The sequence below is a fragment of the Xyrauchen texanus genome, chromosome 10 (genome assembly GCF_025860055.1).
Source record: "Xyrauchen texanus isolate HMW12.3.18 chromosome 10, RBS_HiC_50CHRs, whole genome shotgun sequence".
Classification (NCBI taxonomy): domain Eukaryota; kingdom Metazoa; phylum Chordata; class Actinopteri; order Cypriniformes; family Catostomidae; genus Xyrauchen; species Xyrauchen texanus.
In genome coordinates this window covers 35,826,373-35,849,576 of record NC_068285.1, presented here as the reverse complement: position 1 = coordinate 35,849,576, position 23,204 = coordinate 35,826,373, and the positions used below count along the sequence as shown (strand labels likewise).

The 23,204-nt window shown below is 37.2% G+C and overlaps 1 protein-coding gene across 2 annotated transcripts in view; it reads left to right on the top strand.

The window, feature by feature from the left end:
- Nucleotides 1-1,062: 1,062 nt before the first annotated feature.
- The window catches only part of LOC127650165 (low density lipoprotein receptor adapter protein 1-A-like), a 28,403-nt gene continuing 6,261 nt past the window's right edge, over nt 1,063-23,204 (top strand). Inside the window, exons 1-8 of one of the 2 annotated variants that reach the window (XM_052135399.1) lie at nt 1,063-1,444; nt 11,857-11,999; nt 14,908-15,020; nt 15,543-15,657; nt 20,062-20,134; nt 20,530-20,625; nt 20,972-21,066; nt 21,205-21,239. In XM_052135399.1, coding sequence (XP_051991359.1) covers nt 1,360-1,444; nt 11,857-11,999; nt 14,908-15,020; nt 15,543-15,657; nt 20,062-20,134; nt 20,530-20,625; nt 20,972-21,066; nt 21,205-21,239 — 755 coding nt within the window. In that variant the 5' untranslated portion in view covers nt 1,063-1,359. Of the gene's footprint in view, nt 1,445-9,311; nt 9,483-11,856; nt 12,000-14,907; nt 15,021-15,542; nt 15,658-20,061; nt 20,135-20,529; nt 20,626-20,971; nt 21,067-21,204; nt 21,240-23,204 lie in introns of those variants that run through there. The other variant, XM_052135398.1, reaches the window with a different exon arrangement.

Here is a 23,204-nt window from a genome sequence, read left to right as displayed (position 1 = left end):
GCAAACCACAAATGAACATTTTTAGAAGAATATTTCAGCTCTGTTGGTCCCCAAAATGCAAGTAAATGGTTGCCAGCTCCAAAAAGCACATAAAGTGAGCATAAAAGTAATGCATGCAACTCCAGTGTTTAAATCCATGTTTTCGGAAGCGATATGGTTCTGGGTGAGAACCAGATCAACATGTGTAAAGGGGTTAAAGGGAAAGGAGGCGAGAACCGCCTTGACAACAAATAATAGTTTAATGATGAACTTAAACATAAACACATACAGGGTAGCTGTCTGTAGTTCTCTCTCTCTAACTGCCGTCTCCGGTCATCTTTTCCCTCGCTCGCCTCATCAGTGTGATTTGGGTCCAGGCATGCATCACTCTGGCCCTGCCCTCCTCAGTGCTACAACTAGTTAGTCCTTTTTTTAGTATCAATCTCCTCCGTTCACCAGCCCCAACCAGTAGGTGGTGATATGCACAAAGAATGCAAATCGTTAACAACAACAACAACAAAAAAGTAGAATGTGGAAGTGAAAGTGGAGATTGAAAGTAAAAAAAAAAAAAACACTTATAATTGATCTGTTTCTCATCCACACCTATATAACATCTGAACACATGGATTTACCACTGGAATCATATGGATTACTTTTATGCTGCATTTATGTGCTCTGAACCTTCAGAGTTGTAGTCACCATTCACTTGCATTGTAAGGACCTACAGAGTTGAAATATTCAATATTAAAAGCTTTGTGTTCTGCAGAAGAAAGAAAGTCATACACATCTGGGATGCATGAGGGTGAATAAATGATGAGAGAATTTTCATTTTTGGGTGAACTATGCCTTTAAACTTGCTGTAAGGTTTTCACGATTTTAATGTTTTGTTAGTAGCCAACTAGGGACTGACTATCAAGCTGAGTGTTAAAATGATAAGAAACAAGACAAAATACATGAACCACTAATAATTCCTTTAGACATTCAAACTATATTTTGGCCACGATTCACAATGCAGGATAATATCTGTTATAGTCACACGAGGGCGACACAGCTGAAATGGATGATGATGTGTCACTAAAATGTTTTTTGTGTCTCGCTAGTCTGCGGAAAATGTAAACAAGCGCATGTCAGAGAATTCAGTGTGGATGCTGCGAGCGTTTCCATAGTTACAGAATGACTGGTAAATTCTACAATCTGGGTGGCGCGTCTCTCGCGCGTCATTTAGATTGACAGATAAAAACGCCGACAGGAGACGCGGTGACTCGAGTATTCCCACAGACGTCGGCATCGGAACGGCTTTAACAAAGTTAAAGAGTGGAAGAAGAGGCAGTTCATGGCCAACAACAGCACCCGAAGACGCTTCTTCGATTAAAACGTATCATGGACGTGCTGAAATCTGCCAGGAGGGCTTTTATTCGCAGTCCCAGCCTGACCAAACAGTCCTGGAGCTCAGGCAAACACCAAAGTGAGTATTTCTGTCAACATTGAGACTTTGTTGTTCGGGGTTGTTTTGATGCGTCAATTAAAGTGTGAGTTTGTGGGTCTGTAAGTATCCGCAACATGCTTAGGAGTAAAACTAAAACCTGTTGTTTGTCTACTATGTTGCGGAGCTATAAAAGTATTAACAGTAAAAAAAAATCTCCATTTGTTATGAACGACACAGTTGTTTACAGCTGTGACGAGATAGTATATTACACTTTAAAACCAGTTCCACAAATTACGTTAAACTGGTTGTTTTGTGGTATCGTTAATGTTTGACTGTCACATAACCTGTTGAGCTGCAGCAGTTTTGGGCATCAAATGTGCCTAAAATGCTGTCTATTGAGGCATTTGTCCATGTTTTGAGACACAGCCATTGTGTGTCTCATGCCACCTAGATTTTTTTTAAAATCTTTATGATTAGGATGAGAAGTTGCCAGAATTAGTTTGGTAAAACAAACATGACGCAAAAGCCAGCAGTGTGGCTTGTGATCTTGTCTACATCTGAAATCCATTTCCTTCTCCTTGGCATCCATTCTGGATGATTCTACAAGTAGACACTTGTTTCCTGGCAGTATCCAAGATGTTCTGAATGTGGCGCATTTGATTCTACAAAGACTTCTTCAAAGTTTGAATGGAATAACCAAGTCTCGAAAGCAGGTGAAGGGAGTCAGTCTGGTCTTTGCAAAACGAATCTGCTTTAGCCAAGCGCAGTGATTTGTTTTTCTTTGGCATGATCAGAAATTTGCTGTGGATTTTCGGTTCCCTGTTAATTCTTTCTTGACTCCACAAAAGCTGCTTTGTATCGGTGGCTGAGAGCTGCTTATCTTCAAGACCTGCAGTTGGTTACAAAACACTTGCGATTATTACAAAGGTGTTTCTTGCAACTTCCCTGAAAAACAAGAAGTCTCCTAGTACAAGGTTATAATCATGTTCTATTCATAGTTCTGTCTCGGGGAAGAAGTTTCCAACATCAGCAAGCTAAGAATGTTAATAGGTTGTACTTTTAATGGATGAGTGATGGAGAATAAGACACATTTGTCAGTGATTAACATTCTTTTGTTGATCTACTGACCTGCGTTTGGTTGTATTACAGACTTTAGTGGAAGTCACCTAAATTTTCCTACTTATTGTGTAACCCAAACAACAATTCTCCTCTATCTTTGGATTGTTGGGTGTTTACTATTTAAACCTCTGGTTTTGTGTTGCAGTCTTTTCTGATAGAGAGGGGTTGAAAAAACAATGCTAAATGCAAACCAGGTAAAAAACATTTGAAAATCCAGATTGATCTCGCTCAGAAACACGAGGTAAGACTTTTCTTAATCTAAAATTGGGGTCTGTGTATATTGAAATGCAAAACACTGCCCCCAGTGGCCAAAGCGGTAACCGTTGTTGGGCAACTAAGCATGTGTGAGCTCAATTTTCCAGGTGAAATGTTCATAGATGAGCACCAAAAGCAAGTTGTGAAACAAGTTGTTTACAGCTGTACAGGCTGTAATTCAGTGAAGAGGAATGCATCATTAATAAACCGAACCCCCCAAATCTAAACCTAACAATCCATGGAGTAAAAATGTTAGAGGGAAACAATGCAACCTCCAAATCACAAATCTCAGTTATTTAGGTGAACACGATTACGTCATAATTTGGTGTGGGATCCAAACCCGGGTCTCCTACACTGCAGACGCAACCCACTTCCTGTCATGCCACAGTGGATGGTGAACGTGTTGGAACCGATGCAAAATATCTGATGGGAGATGCCGCTTGTCAGTGAGTTGGCATAATGTGACCAATCCTGCAGTATCTGAACACTCGGAAACAACATGCTGACTTACTGTGTGATCATGTTAGACTATCACTGCTTTAAACCTTGCCATTGTTGAAAAGTTTAGTTCAAAAGTGATGCAAAACATAACTTTGGGTCTTTCATGAAAACAATTCCTCTTTTCAAATTTCTTAATCACTTTCCCTCCTCTTCCATGCCCGACTCTTCTCATCAAAGAGAAAAATGCCCTTCTTGCTTCTGTCAAAGTCACATGCCTGACAAGAGGGAGTGCATAGCTTGCAGCAAACTGGCTGCATTGTAATGAAGAGAGACTCGAGTGGAGTTTTTATGGTGTTTTATAGTGGCAAGATTTATCTGCTGTGCCTCAGGTATCATTGGTGTACCCTGCACATACTAAAGAGGGATGCAATCTGGAGTAGAGCAAGAGGGAGACATCCAACAGCAGCTGTTGAGGCTTTTCCAGGGAGTCCATTTGGGTTAAAAGCATTCGATATTCACCTCTCATGTTGCATGGCACGTGGCATGGATTGGAGCTTTTCCAAGTCAAGTTGTGTGCTGGTAGACGGAGCCAGTTTTCTCATGAATTGAGGCTTCGGTGTTCATTTGGAGATGTGGAGCTTTACAATGTACTTTTCAAGATGCAATCACCTTTATGTTGAAATACCCATTGCAATGTGTATAGCCCATAGGAATTTGATAGGCCTATATGGGTGAATCATTAAACCGGTAAAGAACGTAGAGGATGTTTTACCCCAAAATCATAATAAAAAAATAATAATATATGTTATACTTTAAGGAAATTATGCCTTTTTATGGACCATTAAGAGTTTTTGCATTTTGACTATCATTTTGAATCTCAGTCTCATTTCTGTAATACAAAAAAAATATTAAAATTGAAGTATTTATACATCATGGTTGTATTTCTGGTTCTGGTTTTCATTTTATGCCTATTTTATATACCATATATACGAGGATCTAATTAGAATAATAAAGAAATATTAAGGGATCAGTAAATTGTAAAGCATTTGTGATTTAAAAAAAAAAAAAAAAAATGTATGGAAGTGATTTTATTAATGTCAATAAACATTAAAATACACGCTGTTTCAAAAGTATATCCTGCACAAGGCAAACATTTTACATGTTAATACGATTTAGGGATGTACCGGGGCTATGACGTTTACCAGATTACAGGGATAACTGTCGTTATATTGTCATGGCAATTAAGTTATAATATTAGATATAACTACACTGCAGTTAGTAAGCAAAAATACAAAAATAACAAATAATGTCTCCCTCATCTCATAAAATGTGACCGTTACTTCCATCATGCATAACATACTTTTTCTGCTTCAAATTATGCTTCTGAGCTCTGCCTTATGGTTCGGTTTTGAATAGATATGGGGTTTGGCAGTGGCAACCCATGCAGTTAAGTCTAGGCCTTCAGTGTGATTCATGCCATTAACCCTCTGCGGTTGAGGGTGTTTTGGGCCCTGGTGAAGTTTTGACATGCCTTGACATTTGTGCTTTTTTCAGTTGCTTAAAACCATATTAATGGCTAAAGTCTGATAACACTGTATTCAGCACAAACTGGGCTACAATAATATGTGAGCAACATATTTGTCCATGTTTGTATTTTTGAGAAAATAACGTTTATGAATAAATTTGTTTTTTCAAAAACCAAAGTAATTGAAAGAAGGCCATATAACACATCCTAAACATTTGTCCACAAGCCTTTTGAGAACTGGATCTTGTATCCTAGAGTTTTTGCTACAAAATTATGTGAAAACCATCCTGATCACTCATTCATACAAAACAATATAGTAATTTAACTTTTGTGAGACACTTTTAGTGTTAGAAAGGTCATATGCGAGGAGGCGTGATCTATCATGAATATTGATTGTGATTTACACCTGAGGAGACAAAAGACCACTCCCCTGGGCCTATCAGTGAGGAATGTGTCAGAAAGAGAATGAATGTGAGGAGACTTAATGAGCAAAATCAAGTTTTAAGTTAAAAGAAGTAATCTGACTACATTTTCTTTACATACAAACTTAAAAATTTTAGACCTACTAAGTTTTAAAAGAAGGCTCTTCTGCTCACCAAGACTGCATTTATTTGATCCAAAAATACAATAAAAACAGTGATATTGTAAACAGTTTTCTATTTAAATATATTGTAAAATGCAATTTGTGACCAAAGCTGAAATTTCAGCAGCATTACTGCAGTCTTCAGTGTCACATGATCCTTCAGAAATCATTATAAGATGATCATTTTCTAATATAGACATATTTAAAGTGCGTTTTACTCATTTACACCTGAACACATATTTGCAAGCACAGGCTTCGTTGATGATAATGAGGCAGCATAAACGCTATTTAAAATATAATCTAAACATTCATATTTAACATACAATTTAAATGCCTGCTTTAGTCGAAACAGCATTTAAATGTAACTAAAACTTGCCTATTAGGACATATTTCAATAATCTGAATCCTGGCTGGCAAGTCTGGAAACAGTCCCACTAGTAAAATATATAAAATAGCATGTCAACTAATATGTAAGTAAAACTAAATGATTTACTCATCCAAAACTGTCGAAAGTCTCTCTTCAAAATGCAACGTTCATCGGAGTCCCGCTCTTCTTCTGAGGAAAATGTTAACTCTTCATCACTATCCAGGAGTTTCCTCAAGGTGTGTACACACTGCCAGCGACTTTATCGCTGCAGGTCGCCAGTGGCTGGCGGTGAAGTCGCTAGTGGGTGTTCCCACTACTGGTTGCCTAGTAACGTTTATAAATGACATTCACGGATGCCATTCCATTGCTGTTGACAGCGAATCTCTTTTCTTGCCACTAAAAACAAACATTTTGGAGGGAAAAGACTAAATATAAATGGAATCAGTACATGAAATGCTTTATATCAAAGATGAATGAGAAACAAGGCGTGCTGTTTGCCATAGCGGCTGTTTATCTGCAGCGCAAATGCAAATGCCGGTCTGTCTGGGTCCATAAAATCCCCGCGATCTCAGATACACCTTTCCACGCAGTATTTTTCTTAAAAATGTCCTTGTACGTGGGAAGATACATATCATAGAGCACTGGAACATTTCTAACAGCAAGAATTAGCCTTTCATCCATCTTTCCGTTACTGCAGGAGCTGAGAGAGAGACCTTCACTTGTGTATCGTGCGATCTTCCAAACGCGCAGAAAAGTGAATGAACTTGATGTTTTTAAGGGACAGTCAGGGGCATTTACCATTTGCATTGATCACCTCAGCACATTACCGTATGAATAGCACCCTCTGCCCGTTGGTGTGATCACATTAGAGATAATTAGCTGAGCCAGGAGAAATTGTACATCGCTTTGTTTCATACAGATTGCATTGCAGGAGAATATTTGTTTTAAATTTGAATTGTTTTATCTAAAAAATAGACATTTTAAGTTTTCTTTAGACATATGTTTCATGTTTGTGTGATAAGTATTCGCAGAGTTTCAGTTCATTTTTATGACGTGTTTCAGAAATATGCTCGTTTACACAGACTGCTGAAAGCACATGCTTTTGTATTTTCTTTATTTTACAAAAGCACAAGGTATTGTTGTTATTGTGAGTGTACACAAATAAAAGTAGACCCTTTATATTCTCTAATGATGTCTTTCACTTATCTGTATACCCCAAAATGTTGGAGAATTGTATAGTTTCTGCTGTAAAGACGAAAAATCCAGCAGGACACGCCAGCGTCGACCCCAGAGGGTTAAGAAAACGCCATTTCACAATGAATAAGACGCACTATGGACATCATATATTACGTTGCAGCCAACTAATATCACCAGTTGACATTTTAAAAACACGTCTATTCACAAAAGCCAAAAGTTGAAAAGATGCTGAATGCTCAAGCCAGCCTAATTTTGACTGCAGCATGGTTGTTTTGGAGGGATGCCAGCAGGGGTTGCTCACCCTGCGGCTGTTTGTGTCCTAATGCCCCAGTATATTGATGGGGATACTATACTGTAAAAAGGATCTGTTTTTCAGATAAGACGTTAAATCGAGGTGACTCTCTGTGGTCATTAAATATCCCAGGACACTTCTCAAAAAGAGTATGGGTGTAACCACAGTGTCCTGGCCAAATTTCCCCCATTGGCCCTTTTAATCATGGCTTCCTAATAATCCCCATCCATTAATATATCTCCATAACTAATATAGGCTCTATAACTCTGACATAAAATAATTATAATTTTTCATAAGGAACTACCAAGAAGGTCTATAATACCTGGAAAAAGCTCTCTAATAATATTTGTGTTTTAAATGTCACTTGCGATACATTTTGTTTAGTCAGGGTGCACAGTGACTTTTCAAAACTTGAAACAATGAATGCTAAAGCAGCTTAATTTACACTTCAAAAACTCCTGATGTTGCTATAACAATGAAAAAAGCACTTCCCAATTTACTTGAAGTGAATATCAGTTCTCCTTTCCTGATTTATAAATTAAGCAATCACACGATCATGCAGAACATCTCTGGTTTTTGAATCCTTAAGAATCTCTTAATAGCGAAAGCAGCAGTGATGACAGCCGACTGTCAGATTGATCAGAGTACATCACTTAAAGCATGATTGCGTTACTTGCATTACCAGCTAGAAGGCCTCTAGGGGACATATCTAAAAGACCACACCCTCCAAGAACAAATAAATTTATCTGATTGGCTGATGAATCTGACATTAAATGCCTATTCATTTGCACTGTTGATGGATTCAATGAAAATCCTGAAGTCTTAAGGGAGTGGAGACTCACACGCTGCTTCGGCCAAGGAGCTCGAAAAGCAGAAAAGGCTTTGCTGGCCTTGAGAATTTACCACTGGGGTTCAGAAAAGGGCATAAAATTAAGAAGCATGCACACAACGTCTGACACAACTTTCTCTTAATTCAGCATTACACATCTGGGGATTTGTATGTCTACAATTCATACAGATTTATAGAAACAAACTTGACGATTTCATACAAATTAGCCATCCTATTTGAATTTGTACGACTTCTCATGAGATGGTGGTTGGTTGAACCCAGAACATCCTTTTTTAACAATAGTGGGAATAAAATAAAACATATATAGAAGTTAATCGTCTGTATGTGTTACCATTATGAGAATTTGAGGGAAATGTGCTTACTGATAAATTCACAATGAAAAAAATAATCCTACTGATCTTAAAAAAATAAGCTGCATTTCCATTGAAATGTGACCTGGACGTGTTTTGATATTCACTTGTAAGCTAAACTTAGTCTCGGTTTGGGCCTGGCTCACATTTAAACAAATGTTTTGCTAAATTGTTTGTCTCTGCACACATTAACATTTGTGTCCATAAAATGAGCTTTTCTATTATTATCTGGACTTATCTTTCTACAGTTTATTTTCCAGAATTTCCACTTTGGCAAAATAAACAACAGACAACATTCTTTCCTTTTTATCTGGCTGCGGTTGAAGTAACTCAACCTTACCATGAACTCATCATGACCTCAGAATTGTTTAAAATATAATTGCTGTTTGCACGACAATCCTATCTGGCCTTAACCCAATGTCGAGCTCAGTTTCTGTATTTGGAACTTTGGAGACAGGCAGTGGTTTGGTCACTTGGGTCTACAATGGTTCTCCAGGGACATCATTAAGACAAAGTATGGGTGTGTCACTCATCAGTATGGCCTGGGCGATGATATCTGTCACAAGTGTTATTATGCCCTTCTTCATTTATGTATAGTATGTCTGAGAAGAACCCCTGATTTTATGTGATGGAACATCAATAATTTCAGCATGGTCTGTTATTTCTGGAGCTGTGGTCAAAGAAATTATATAGAAAGATTCCCAGTTGTGTCTTTAAATCACTGTGGGAAACTACCATTTTTTTATTATTATAATTGTTTTATTTTAGCATTGGTTCTGTTTATGAAATGTCATCTGATGAAGATCCAAATCACCATTGGAATATAATATGGAATATAATATACAACATACTGACCCATCTAGGTCATCATGTGGATTTGTCACATAGAAGGTCAATAACCTAAACTTTACATGACAAGAATAAAGTTTGACATTAAGAAAAATAAATAAATGTTGACATTTGTTTATATGTTTTTTTTTGTTTGCATATCAGTCTTGTCAGATTTGGCTTGGTGCCATTGTGCTGTATTTTCCAGGATGTATCCATGGGGATTTTCAAAACTATTAACGGAACGGCCCCATTGCCACAGGCAATCAGGTGACTGTTCAGTAGATCGAGTGTGACTGGAGCTGAACATGAGTCTCGACAGAAATAATGAGGGTGTTTATTTACATTTCCATGCATGTTTGACTGGGTAACAATTTAAGCATTAAATGTGTGCATCTTAGTTAATGGATAGCTGGAACATCTTACTATGTTGTAATCAGATTGGTAAATGCAGATTGAGTAGTAAGGCTCATGTTTTTCTTTTTCTTTTAGCGCCATGTGATTTGTCTTGGAATGTTTAAAAATGAAAATAGAGATTTTTATATTGACACAGCTGTTGAAAGATTTAGGAACAGATCTGCCAGGCTGTTGACAGATGCAGATACTATCAAAGGGTTAAAAATTGTCCAGGCACTTGCATACATGAATGTTTTAACTTTTTTCTATCATGTTGGGGACTTTCCATTTGCCTTTTATTGCTTTTTTTACTGAGATAATTATATATTTTGTCCCCTAAACCTAACCCTCACACAAACCCTTTAGCATGTTTAGTGGCCAGTTCACTAAACGGGTGCAGCAATTTTGTGTTTAAATATATTTGGATAAAGTGTGTGTAAACTTCTGACTTCAACTGTATATTTCACCAGATGAGGTTTTATGAGGAATAAGATATTAAGTTGAAGACACAGATGTATATGTGACCGAGCATTTTAAAGGGGTCATGACATGGGTTTTTTTATTGTATTATTATGTTCCCTTAGGTGCAATTATAGTATTAATATATTTTTTTTTTAAGAAAAACTTTTAAAATCTAGTGATTTATGACCTTTTCCCACCCTGTTTCTCATCCTCTGATTCAAACAGTCTGTTTTGGGGGCGTTTTCCATTTAAGACTTCAGTGTTAACGCCCACTGTTACGATTGGCTAACGTCAGTGCCTATGTATCAATTATTGACGCCCCCAGCCAGAACAATATGCAAGTAAACTAAGTAAAAACACTGTGATTATTCATAATGAATGAAATTGCGCTTTAAAAAGTAGTTTAAAGTTTAAAATAGATTACTTACAGTTTGCGTCGTCGTTGTTCCCAGAATAGTCGGCACGGACTTATCTTAGAGCAACAGTTTTCTGGCAAAGCCAGCATCATATTGAGATTTGTTCTCAAAACAGTCATCCTTGATGTACAGAAATGTACAGAACAAACGCTTAAGTTAACACTGCCGTGACTGGGACGTCCGCAAAAAATAAACTGCATCCATTTTTCCCTGACGTCTGGATCTTTCGGCAGCTTATTCAGAGGTTTTGTTTGACCACAGCCAGGAACAGCACATCTGTGTGGCATCGTAATTTTCCTGTGCACAAGTAGTCTCTGTCAGAGCTCGCTGTCCATCGACTGAACACTTGTGAGGCGCACGGCGATACGAAATGAGCGTAGTTGTCTTGCGCTTAAAGCGTAGTTATCTTGTGCTGGAGGCGGTCATATGCAAACGCTGGTACGTCACTTCTAACCGTCACGTCACTTCTAACCATGAATCCAGAACGAGCTGTATTTTGAGCTTGATTAAATAAATGATTCGTTTAGAATGGGGAGGACGTCTTATAATATTAAACTTGCAGGACGTTTTAATGATACAAAGACCTCTTATATACCAAAAGATCAAGGCAAATTTGGTTTCTCATGTCATGACCCCTTTAACATATAGTCCCTTTTTTCTTTGAATGGCTTTGCTTCAATTTAGAACACTTGATTATCTAATCAAAATAATAAATTATGCATTGAAGTGAGGATAAATGTATGGATGAATGTTGGCAATGATGAAAGATTTAAATACAGCAAATCCCCATGAGGTGTCTGCGATTTGTTTTATTTCACCTCTAATGCTGATGTTATACTGTAGAACTAAGCCATTCAAACAGTGCAATCCTTCAGTGCTGGGCACAGAGAAACAAAGAGAGAAAAAATAAATCTATGGACAACTATCTGCATAGATTTTGCATATAACGATATTATCGTCACAGAATAATTGCAGTTTTTGCAGCATAATGTTGATTACCACAAAAATGTATTTCCACTCATCCATCATTTTCTTTTGAAAAAGCAAACATTTAGGTTACAGTGAGGCACTTACAATGGAGGTGAATGTGACCATTTTAAAATAATTTAAAAGCAGAAATGTGAAGCTAATAATTTTGTGAAAGCACTTACAATCATTCTTTGGTCAACTTTTGTATTATTTGAGCTGTAAAATCGTTTTTTTGACATTACATTGTTAAAGCAACAAAGTTGTAAAATGTAGTTGTAACTTTACAAAGAGAAGGTTAGTAATTGATTTTATCACACTAAAATCATGTTAGCATGTATATTGTTTACATGTGGCATAATGTTTTTTTGTCTCATAATTTATTTTGTTTTGCCTCTGTACAGAGCTCCCTGAGAACTGGACCGACACAAGGGAGACCCTAATGGAGGGCATGACCTTTAACCTTCGGCACCTGGGAATGACTCTGGTGGATCAGCCCAAAGGCGAGGAGCTCTCTGCAGCTGCTGTCAAGAGGATTGTTGCCACGGTTTGTTCTGCCACCTGACATATTCTTATTAATGCTAACATTCAATATTCCCAGCCAATGTTTTTATTAGTGGTGTTTGCTAAGCTAAGCATCAATAACTTTTGCGTATATTTGAACAAAATCCTAAGCCTAAAGCAGTCGCATACCGGACGAGAAGCGTCATGGCTAGGACACGACACAGGTGTCAAACATGGGGCACGTTGATGCGGTTCAGGTTGCAGACAGTCAAGTCAAGTCAAGTCAATTTTATTTGTATAGCGCCTTTCACAACACACATCGTTTCAAAGCAGCTTTACAGAAGATCAGCATTAACAGACGATAAAACTGTAATGTCTGTTAAGTCGATGAATCATCATTGTGTAATTAGATAAAATACGATTCTTAATAGTGTTTAAAAATAATTAAATAATAGTTGTATTAATAACCCCAGTGAGCAAGCTGTAGGCGACTGTGGCAAGGAACACAAAACTCCATAAGATGTAGATTAATGGAGAAAAATAACTTTGGGAGAAACCAGACTCACTGTGGGGGCCAGTTCCCCTCTGGCTAACATCATGAATATAATGTAAATATTACATATGTATAGTTAAAGTCATGGTTTAAAATTATTAAACTAAGTAAGTGTTAAGGGTCAGTGTTTAAACATCGATTGTGTTTGAACTGTAAGATAAATGACCAATGTCTTTGAAGTCCATCCTTGATTAATTGCAGAAGTTCACATAGATGCAATTGTCCTTGTTAATTGGCTGATGAAGGCTTTTGTTGGCAATAGTTAGTCCATTCCATTTCAAGATCGTAGTCCATCAATAGACTGAGGTGATGCAGGTTGGAGTTGGCACCAGTTCATCCTCTGAAGTCCATCATAATAGACTGAAGTGATGTTTGGCTGGCACCGGCTACATTTAGTCATCATCATTCAGCGACACTTAGCCGTGGAGTCCAACACGAAGCAGGAATGGAGCTGGATCCAGCCGGTTCTGGTGACCTCAGGATAGGAGTCCCGAGGTTGAGACATGGAAACAAAATATTATTAGCATAGATGCCATTCAATTTATTGCAGAGTTAGAGATCATGCTCAATGTTTCTGGTTCCGGCAGATCCAACTAAAGCAGCCTAATTGTGGGTTGGAGGATAAATTATGTGTATACCTGGCTAAATAGATGAGTCTTTAGTATAGACTTAAACTGAGAGAGTGTGTCTGCATCTCGAACAGTGTTAGGGAGACTATTCCATAGTTTAGGAGCCAAATATGAAAAAGATCTACCTCCTTTTGTGGATTTTGATATTCTAGGAACTATTAACAGGCCATAATTTTGCGATCTTAATGAACGTGTTGGAATATAGCATGGTAGAAGGTCACTTAAGTACTGTGGAGATAGACCATTCAAAGCTTTGTATGTAGTTAACAGAATTTTTAAATTAATACGGAATTTAACAGGTAGCCAATGTAACGATGATAAAATGGGGCTAATATGATCATATTTCTTGGTTCTTGTTAGCACTCTGGCTGCTGCATTTTGAACAATTGTATTGTATTTATTGATCTTGCTGGACATCCTCCCAGTAATGCATTACAATAATCTAGTCTTGAGGTCATGAATACATGAATTCGTTTTTCGGCATCAGCAACAGAGAGCATGTGCCTTAATTTAGCAATATTTCTTAGGTGGAAGAATGCTGTTCTACAAATATTTGTAATTTGATTTTCAAAGGACAGATTGGTATCAAATATAACACCTAAGTTCTTCGCTGTTGAAGATGATGTAGCAGTACATCCATCTAGAGTCAAATTATATTTTAGCGGCTTATTTTTAGAGTTCTTTGGTCCAATAATTAGTACGTCTGTTTTGTCAGAATTGAGTAGAAAGAAATTTCTGTCCATCCAATATTTTATTTCATTGATACACTCTGCTAATTTAGAGAATTGTGATATCTCATCAGGTTTTGAAGAAATATAAAGTTGTGTATCGTCAGCATAGCAGTGGAAACTTATTCCATGATTCCTGATAATATCTCCCAGGGAAAGCATATACAAAGAGAAAAGCAGATGCCCTAAAACGGATCCCTGTGGCACTCCATATTTTACTTTTGTTTGGTTTGAAAATTCCTCATTTACATAAACAAAATGGTAGCGGTCTGCTAAATATGACCTAAACCATGCTAATTCAACTCCACAAATTCCAACATAATTCTCCAGCTTATTCAAGAGAATGTCATGATCTATCGTGTCGAATGCAGCACTAAGATCTAAAAGCACTAGAAGAGAAATGCAGCCGCGATCAGTTGATAAGAGCAAGTCATTGTAACTCTGATAAGTGCAGTCTCTGTACTGTGATGAGGCCTAAATCCTGATTGAAATTCTTCTTGAAATTCTACTATTTCTCTGTAGAAATGAACATAATTGGGAGGATACTACCTTTTCTAGTATTTTTGACATAAACGGGAGATTTGAAATCGGTCTATAATTAGCAAGTTCTCCAGGATCAAGTTGTGGCTGCTTAATAAGCGGTTTGATAATTGCCATTTTAAAGTTTCTTGGGACATGTCCTAAGCATAGCGAGGAGTTAATGATATTAAGGAGAGGTTCTGAGATTGCAGAAGACACCTCTTTTAAGAGCTTAGTTGGTATAGGATCTAACAAACAAGTTGTGGCTTTTGATGTTTCGATAAGTTTTGCCAGACACGTCCAGTGTGTGACACCCTTAAGTGTTAAACACTGTGTGTATCTTGTCCAGCACATGAATGTATCACATGAAACCATACGATTTGTTGACAAAAGTGAATTGTTTGCATTTAAGTCCCATTACACCCTTGAAGTCATCCAGAATACCCTACAATGGTGGGGGCAAGTCACACCGCTCACATTTTCCTCAGATAAAAACCTCTTTTGTTATGGTTTTATTGTTAGGCCAAAGTCAGTGGGAAGAAACTGCCTAAAGTAGCCTTGAAAGTGTCTCCTCAGGGAATTGTCTTGTGCGACAGTGTGTCCAACCAGCTGATCGAGAACATTTCCATATACAGGTGATTTCCACACATCTTAACTTCTTTAATTTTCAACTGCTTAATATTCACCTCTGTCCCACTGAATCACATTATATTATCAGAAGAATGTTTTTCTTTTTTCCCAGAAACAAGTGTGCAATCTGGCCTACAGCAGCAATGATTTATCCGTCCATACAGTGTTTTGCCATACACAAACACACTACTGGGTGGTTTTACCTCCATGTTTCTCACTAGAGACCTAATACAGCACACAGCAGGAGACCAGCAGTAGTCTCCATAAATGGCATGTTCCCAGTGTATTTTAGATGATCCTATTGTCCACATAGAAGCATGCTCTTCTCTCCAATTTCCATATTTGTTTAAAGAAAAACAGTAGCCTTCAGTTCTTCATTGTTTCAGCACTGATACATGAAAATAGGCCTTGAAGTTCCAGAGCAGACAGTCGCTGTCTGCTTCACATCTGCCCTGCAAAACATCAACATATCTTTATTTACTCAAAACCGACTACATGTGCTTAGCGCTGGTATTTGTCTCCATCAGGATATCTTACTGCACAGCTGACAAGATGCATGACAAAGTGTTCGCTTTCATCGCCCAAAACCAACAGAACGAGGCGCTAGAGTGCCACGCATTCCTCTGCGCCAAACGGAAAGTGGTGAGGATTTTACTGTTTTCTGATGAAAAATGACCATTATTTTTCTTATTTGCATGTGTATTTAAGGACATGCTGTTCTGATCTGTGTCATAGCACAAGACATCTTCCTCTCTGTACTCATTCAAAAGCATGTTAACATGTCTGTTGAGGCTAGACACTGAAGTTTAGATGTGCAAGCATTCTTAGCACTTTGTGTTTGTGCATATCCTTTCATTTATTCATTCATTTTGGCCGAAACTGTTAACAAAGCATGTGTTTTATCTATGCCAGTTTTTTTTTTTTTTTTTTTTTTAATTTGGGCTATGCATACTGTGCTCCCAGGTGGTACACCACACAACTCTGGAAGTTTATTATATAGTAAGATTATTACATGGCTTTCTGGAATACTTGATTCTGACTTGTCAATCACAGCATTCAGTGTTCAGTTATTATCAATTATTAGTAATTAATTTATTTTTGTATAATGATGCTGAACTTAAAAGGATAGTTCAGCCCAAAATGAAGATTTTTAGAAGAATATCTCCAATATCGGTCCATACAATGCAAGAGAATGGTGAACAAAACTTTGAAGCTCCAAGAAGCAAATAAATGCAGCATAAAATCCATAAGACATAAGTGGTTTAATCCATGTCTTCTGAAGCGCTCTAATCGGTTTTGGGTGAAAGCAAACCAAAATGTATCTTTTTCACCAGAAGTCTTGACATCAGCAGTCTTCTTGGCGATTGTGATTTCAAGCTTGATTACACTTCCTAGCACCATCAATCGCTCTGCACATGCATCAAGCCCTTGGAAGAGTAATTGAGCATGAAATCAAGATTGTGCCTAGAGACTGCAATGGCAAGATGCATGTTGAAAAGTGAGTTAGGCTACATTTTGGTCGTATGGATTACTTTTGTGTTGCCTTTTTTATGTGACTATCAGAGCTTCAAAGTTTTGGCCACTATTCACTGCATTATATGGACCTACAGAGCTAAAATGTTCTTCTAAAAATCTTTTGTGTTCTGCAGATGTAAGAAAGTCATAAACATCTGGGATGTCATGAGGGTGAGTAAATGACCACATTTAAATGCACTTTTTGAAAATTATTTATTCCAGGGTTTTAGCAGAAAGTGACGTTCTGAAACATCGTGTCAACTAGAATGCTGATTTCTTTGTGCCGATTAAGAGATTAAGCGAAAGTGGTTTAACACACCTAGGTTTCTCTCTGAATGTGGCTTAATGTGGTCATGTTAGAGCATAAGCGTCGTTCTGATGGGTGTTTGAAGAAAGTAAGTGCGTGGAAAAGACAAGAGATAACAAACGTCATAGGATGGAGCCCAAGAACAAGTTAACACAGTGGAAATAATTAAACGTGTCTGTGATTTAGGGCTGCAACGAACGATTGTTTTGATAATCAACTAATCTAACGATTCTTATTCAACTACTTTAGTATTGCAACGATTAATCATTCGCTCTTAATTGACTATTCAGCTTGTACCTTGACTTAAAAGGTTGTATTAAGCATGCTTGCTAACAATAAAGAGGACAAAATCATATTTAAAAAATGCCTCTAAATGACATTTTATCAAGTTTAATTAAGTAAAAAATAAAACAATTTGATTGTTATTAAGTATTTTGTCTTGTTTCCAATTAAAAATGGCTAAAAATCCTTAAAACAATATACATTTAATTGAGAAGCAACATATAAGATATTAAGAACAGCTTTCAGAGAATGTATCTTGAATATAAGTATATTTTGTATGTGTATTATGTCAGTGCAGAAAAGTAAAAATGTACTTCTGTTCAAGATCTATTCTCTAAAAGGAAGTATAGATATCTTATATGTTGTTATATAATAGGTTGCTTAGGTAAATTAGGTGAATTTTAAAATATTTAAACATCTAATATTAACAAAATATCAACCTAATCTAAATATCAACATTCTCAGATAATTTTTTTTTTCTTCTACAGTATAGCTCCTAAAGTAAATGTTCATTGTTCAAGGAGTTTTAGATATTTATATTGGAAAACAAGCCAAAACAAAAACAAATCAAATGTCTCTCACCTTTTTGGTCATCTTTAACTCACAAAAAACAACTCTAACTCTCTTCTTAATAAAGCTGCGTATTGTCAAATTTCTTTACCATAAGACACACACCGTGACACATATTATGATTCAATATGTTGCGAGCCATCACATTTTCATCAAGCACCCATGAGTACAAGCATCCCTGCACCAAATACCCCATTTCCACCTGGTATTAAGATCCGTCTCGGGTGATCCGATCATATGTGGTCAGATGAGACGCATGGCTGTTTACATCTGGTCACTTAAATACGTCTCCTGCGACCACTTATGATCGGATTTGGAGGGCAGGGACTCTGTTGCAAGAAAACACTGACATAGTGATTGATGCATGTCATCATCAAACGAAGTCAGAAAAGACAAAAAAAAAATTATAAAATGCTGCACTATTTATCCCTGATATAGCTGAAATTTAATCCAAGCACAAAATCAACATTTTGAGCAGAATTGTCTGTTATTTTAGTGGATTACCTATATTAATCTGAGATGCAGATGCTCGTGCTTCTCATAAAGATCCATTGATTTTAGACACATTGAAAAAGATACGTGAAGTTCTCATGCTTGTGTATATTTACTCTTTTTAATGGTATCGAACGTTTATTTCCTTTTAAACCACTTGTAACCAGCAAATTTTAAACTCATGTTTTAGTGCAGCAGTTGATTGACAGGTAAGGGGTGGAGCTTCGCTGCTGCCGGGATGCAGACAGGATGGATTAGCGTTTACACTTCAAATGTGATGTGGTTATGCGTTTTTGACCAAATAAGTATTTATTTATTTATTTATTTATTTTTTTTGTGATCCGTTCACAAAAGTTTTAGACCCTGTTTAGACCTGTATTTTGTGCTGACCACATGTGATCTGATCACCATGTGGAAACGGGGTCAAAGTGGGCATCAGCCAGGGTGCGGTTTTAATCTCTCCCCCTTAGATTGGGTCACTTCACGCGACTCATAGAAGCGCCGCTGAGAAATGCCAGTTTCAGAGTTTGTACTTTACATGACCTGCTTCCTTATTATTTGAACTTTAATTAAGGATTAATTTAAGATATAATGCAGACTCACCAAGGTGTTGCCTTTAGAGACTCTCTGACTAGCATGTTTTGCTTAATGGCAGCTCCTGCTCTGCTTTATTTCACAACGGGAGGGCTTCTGTACGTACTTATTTGTTTTTGTTTTTTTTTATAATTTACTAATACTTTACAATCTACATCACCTGAAGCTGTTTGGAAAGTCTGAATTGTGAGCTGTTTCCGTCCTCTCCTCAATCAGACACAAACTGTGGCTGGTGCTTCTCTCATGCACCCTCATTGGTTTATGTGATTTTTATGTTAAGTTAAATGAGATGAAACGACTATTCGACAACGGAAAAGTTTATTTAAAAAAAAAAAAAAAAAAAAATTATATTGTTCATAACATTGCTAACGCTGACTAATAGTTTCAGCCCTACTGGGAGTACAATGGGAAAACACATACACTATAAACTAAACCCATTTATACACACCATTGTAAAATAAAGAATGTCCCTCACGGTAGCATTTGCACTCGTACGTTGGGGGGATCCAGGAGTTTTAGGTAAGAAGGGAATCCCCACTACTACATTGCAATTCAGCTGCAGGTTGTGATAGAAACGAAGGAAACAAACACCTCAACAACTCTGGAATATCTGGAAATAAAGCGAAACAATTGAGAATAAAATGGCTAAGTCTTCCTTTTATCCCATGTTTGTTATTTACACAAGCGTTGCGGAGAAATTACATGGCTGTTGAGAAAGGTGCTTACTGACCGAGCCTCATGTATATAGGTGTAGATTACGCCACTTTTACAGTGCATGTAAACGGGAATGCTGTTTTCTCGCAATAAGCCATTTTCTCACAATAAGCCGCTTTCTGGTGTCCTTTTTGTTTTTTGTCAATGATGAGATCTATTCTTTATTTTTTCGGGCTAATTATTCCTTTTAATAATTGGCTGTTGTCCCAGGATTTCCTATATACAGTACTGATGCAAGTTTCATGTCTATGGAATCATTCCATAGTAATCGTCTTCTAATATTATCAAATAATTTAAACTCAAATCACTATTTATGCGCATTATTTATTTACTTGGTAAGATGCTGCCTAATGAGTGGAGTAATGTACAGTAAGCCAGTCATTATCACAAAATAAACCCTTACATTACAATGCATTGTTCACAAAAGTTTGCAATTTTCTTTTATTATTGTGATGTATGCACATACATACACATGTGCTTTTTAACATAGTTCTGATGTTTTAGAAAAATGCACAAAAACATGTCCCTCTACCATTCCTGTGTGACTTTCCTGTCTCGTTGTGTTCTCTCAGGCCCAGGCCGTCACGCTAACAGTGGCTCAGGCCTTCAGAGTGGCCCTCGAGTTCTGGGAGGTTGCCAAAGAAGGTACAGAGTGTAATATCGCTCCACAAAGCCCCTGAAACAAACCTTTGCCAAAACAATATAATGGCAATATAGAGCTGTCATAGAAGATAATAGGACACAAGGGGAATATAATCTGTCATGTTGCATTTTTAAGAATATGCCCTCCTGATGAGGTCTTTGAGGTCATTGTTTCTGTCATGATGGATTGTAATCTGCAGACCATTTTCTCTGTCGCCTCTTGCTATTGTAGAACTAAGTGTTTTTTGTATTTGGTGAATAGGAGCCAGATTACCTTCCAAGAAATCCTTGTACTTGTTGAATAGTTTCTAAAGTGATGTGATGAGACTGCCAAGTGAACTCAACCTAAAGACTACTTGCTGTGTGATTTATATAATGTTTTGTCACTCTGCATTCAGAGAGAGAGCAGCGTGTGAAGTGGGATTCAGTTGGAGAGACATCCAACAGCTCACAGTCTGAGAGATCAGTCAGTATGACCAGCCTGAAGGGAGGAGGTACAAAACACTAAAGGCGCATGGTTAAATTCAAGTCATCAATGGAGTAGTTTACCCAAAAATGAAATTGGTCTTCATTTAGTCATACTCATGTCATTCCAAACCTGTTTGACTTTCATTCTTTCATTGAACTCAGGAGAATTTTAACCACAGCTCTCAAATCTCATTGGTGCACTGCATATTTAAACTTGTCTCATTGTGATCAGTCATAAAACAACCAGTGGCATTAGTCAAACCTGTGAATTTTACTGTTTAAATGGTAATTCATGAGGGTGACTGAAATTAAATGTTTGGGTGAATTATCCCTTTAACAATTTGATATTAATGAACTGCATGTCTCATTTAGCTGTGGCTACAGAGAACCTGTTGGACATTGATGTTATCGTGGAAAAAGTGGACAACCACACTGAACCCAACAATAACAACACCACCACCGTATGGGTAAGATCTTCTCCAAGACAGTTTTGGACATGTTGTAATCTGCACATTTGAAAGTAGATTTCCAAACTGCTGACTATAATCTTTGTGCATCTTTTTGCAATGTACTTAAGAAGAACTACCATTTGGTTTCTCTTTCAGGAGATGGATGATGGTCTGGAAGAAGCTTTTTCAAGGTATGTGGCAGCCAAAGCCGTTTTATCTCCTCTCACGAGCTTCTGTCTCGTCTAAATATCCTATCTCTCTTTAGTGAGGGCAGGAAGGGCAAATCTTTGAGAAGTGAGCTGCATGTTAAAAGAAAAATCTCAAGATCCAATCTTTCCCTGTGTTTTTTGTATTTTTATTGAAAGATTGCATTGCAATCACTTGAAATATGTATAGTTCACACAGAATGACTTCTAGGCCTTTGATTAATAAACAAACTGAAACAATTCCCCATAGAACATGGGTCTCATGAGACAAATTCTTTATTTTTTCTTAACTTATGTTTGTTCTCCACAGAGCCAAAGCAAAGCTTTCAATAACAGTAGTTTGGCAGGATATTAGTCACCCTGGAAATGCAGTTGGTCTTCATGATTTATTTCTGATGGCATATACAATAAACCTGACCTGAATATTTGGGCTTTATGAGTACAAGTGCTTTCCATTTTATTTGATTGAATCCACCAGAGATGCTGAACATGAAATGTTTTTCCAACAAGCTTCCTTTTTTTTCTGTCTGCTCCTAGTCTTGAAGACTTAAAATTGTGAGGATGGAAAATTATGATTTAGTAGACCTGTCCTGATCTTTACACCAAAAATACTTTTACTGGCCAAAAATCTGACCATATTTTTTTTTTAGTTGTGGACCTGGGCAAGGGACCAATAATGTTACTGACCATTCAGGCTTTTTGAAGCTTTGTCCCTGTATCAGATATTGAACACCATATATTACTATTACTCACTCAAACTTTCCAGTTGTGACATCAGAATAGTTCAGCCTTCAGGATCAGCTGCTGGCTTGAAGTACCTGCTTTGTCCTGAACTTCTTAGATCTACTAAACAATTTACACCTGTTTGTGCAGTGCTGAATTGTCATCTAGCATCGCTTGTCACTGTAACTTCATAAATGCTTTTAGTAACTTTTAAATACTTGGGATTTACATTGCTATGCACTGTAAACATTTTATTTGATTAAACAATGCAATGTTAGGACAATTATTAATGTTACAGCATTTGTCACCTTGATATTTTTTTTCAAGATTGCTCAACAACAATATATACTGTTGTTGAGCAAACTTAAAAAACATCAAGGCAACATCATGCAGTAAGATTTGAGTCCTCTCTAAAAGTGTCTTAATAATTGTCCTAACATTTCTTTGTTTAATCAATTTGAATTTATTTGTTCACTAAAAACAAAAAAACTAAATTTTATTAACTACTAATTTCTTGTTTAGCCAACTGTCAATTTGCAACACAAGAATTTTAATTTTGTCACCATTTAAAATACTTTTACATGAAGTTAACTGCAATCTTTGCCTCTGAAGAGAGACGTCTCTTGCCAGGTAGGTCATACAATTTTGACATAGACCCAATAGACCTCAACCTGTAACACTCAGACCTCAATGACAGTGACAATCTACAAATCGAATTAAAGTGTTTGTGTAACACATAAAGGACGGGCAAGGAGGAGGTGGGAACCAGCTGAACGGTAAATATAAAGTATAATGGTAAACTTAAAACAAACATAAACAAACGTGCAGCTCGGCCACGTGCAGCTCGGCCACGTGCATCTCTCCTTGTTCCTGGCGTGGTCCCTTTTTATAGCTCTTCCCAGTGCTTACTGCAATCAGAAACAGGTGTTAGACATTATAGCGCTCAGTTGTGGTACACCCTTACCACTTTCTCTCTCTCCGGATGGATGCTCAACCATGCCCCCACTGCCACAGTTCACCCAAAAATGAAAACTCATAATTTACTCACCCTCGTACCATCCCAGATATGTATGAATGTTTTTCATCTGCTGAACACAAACAATGATTTTTAGAAGAATATTTCAAATCTGTAGGTCCATACTATGTATGTGAATAGGTGCCAAAATATTGAAGCTCGAAAATCCATTTAAGGGCAACATAAAAGTAATCCAGACGACTCTGGTGATT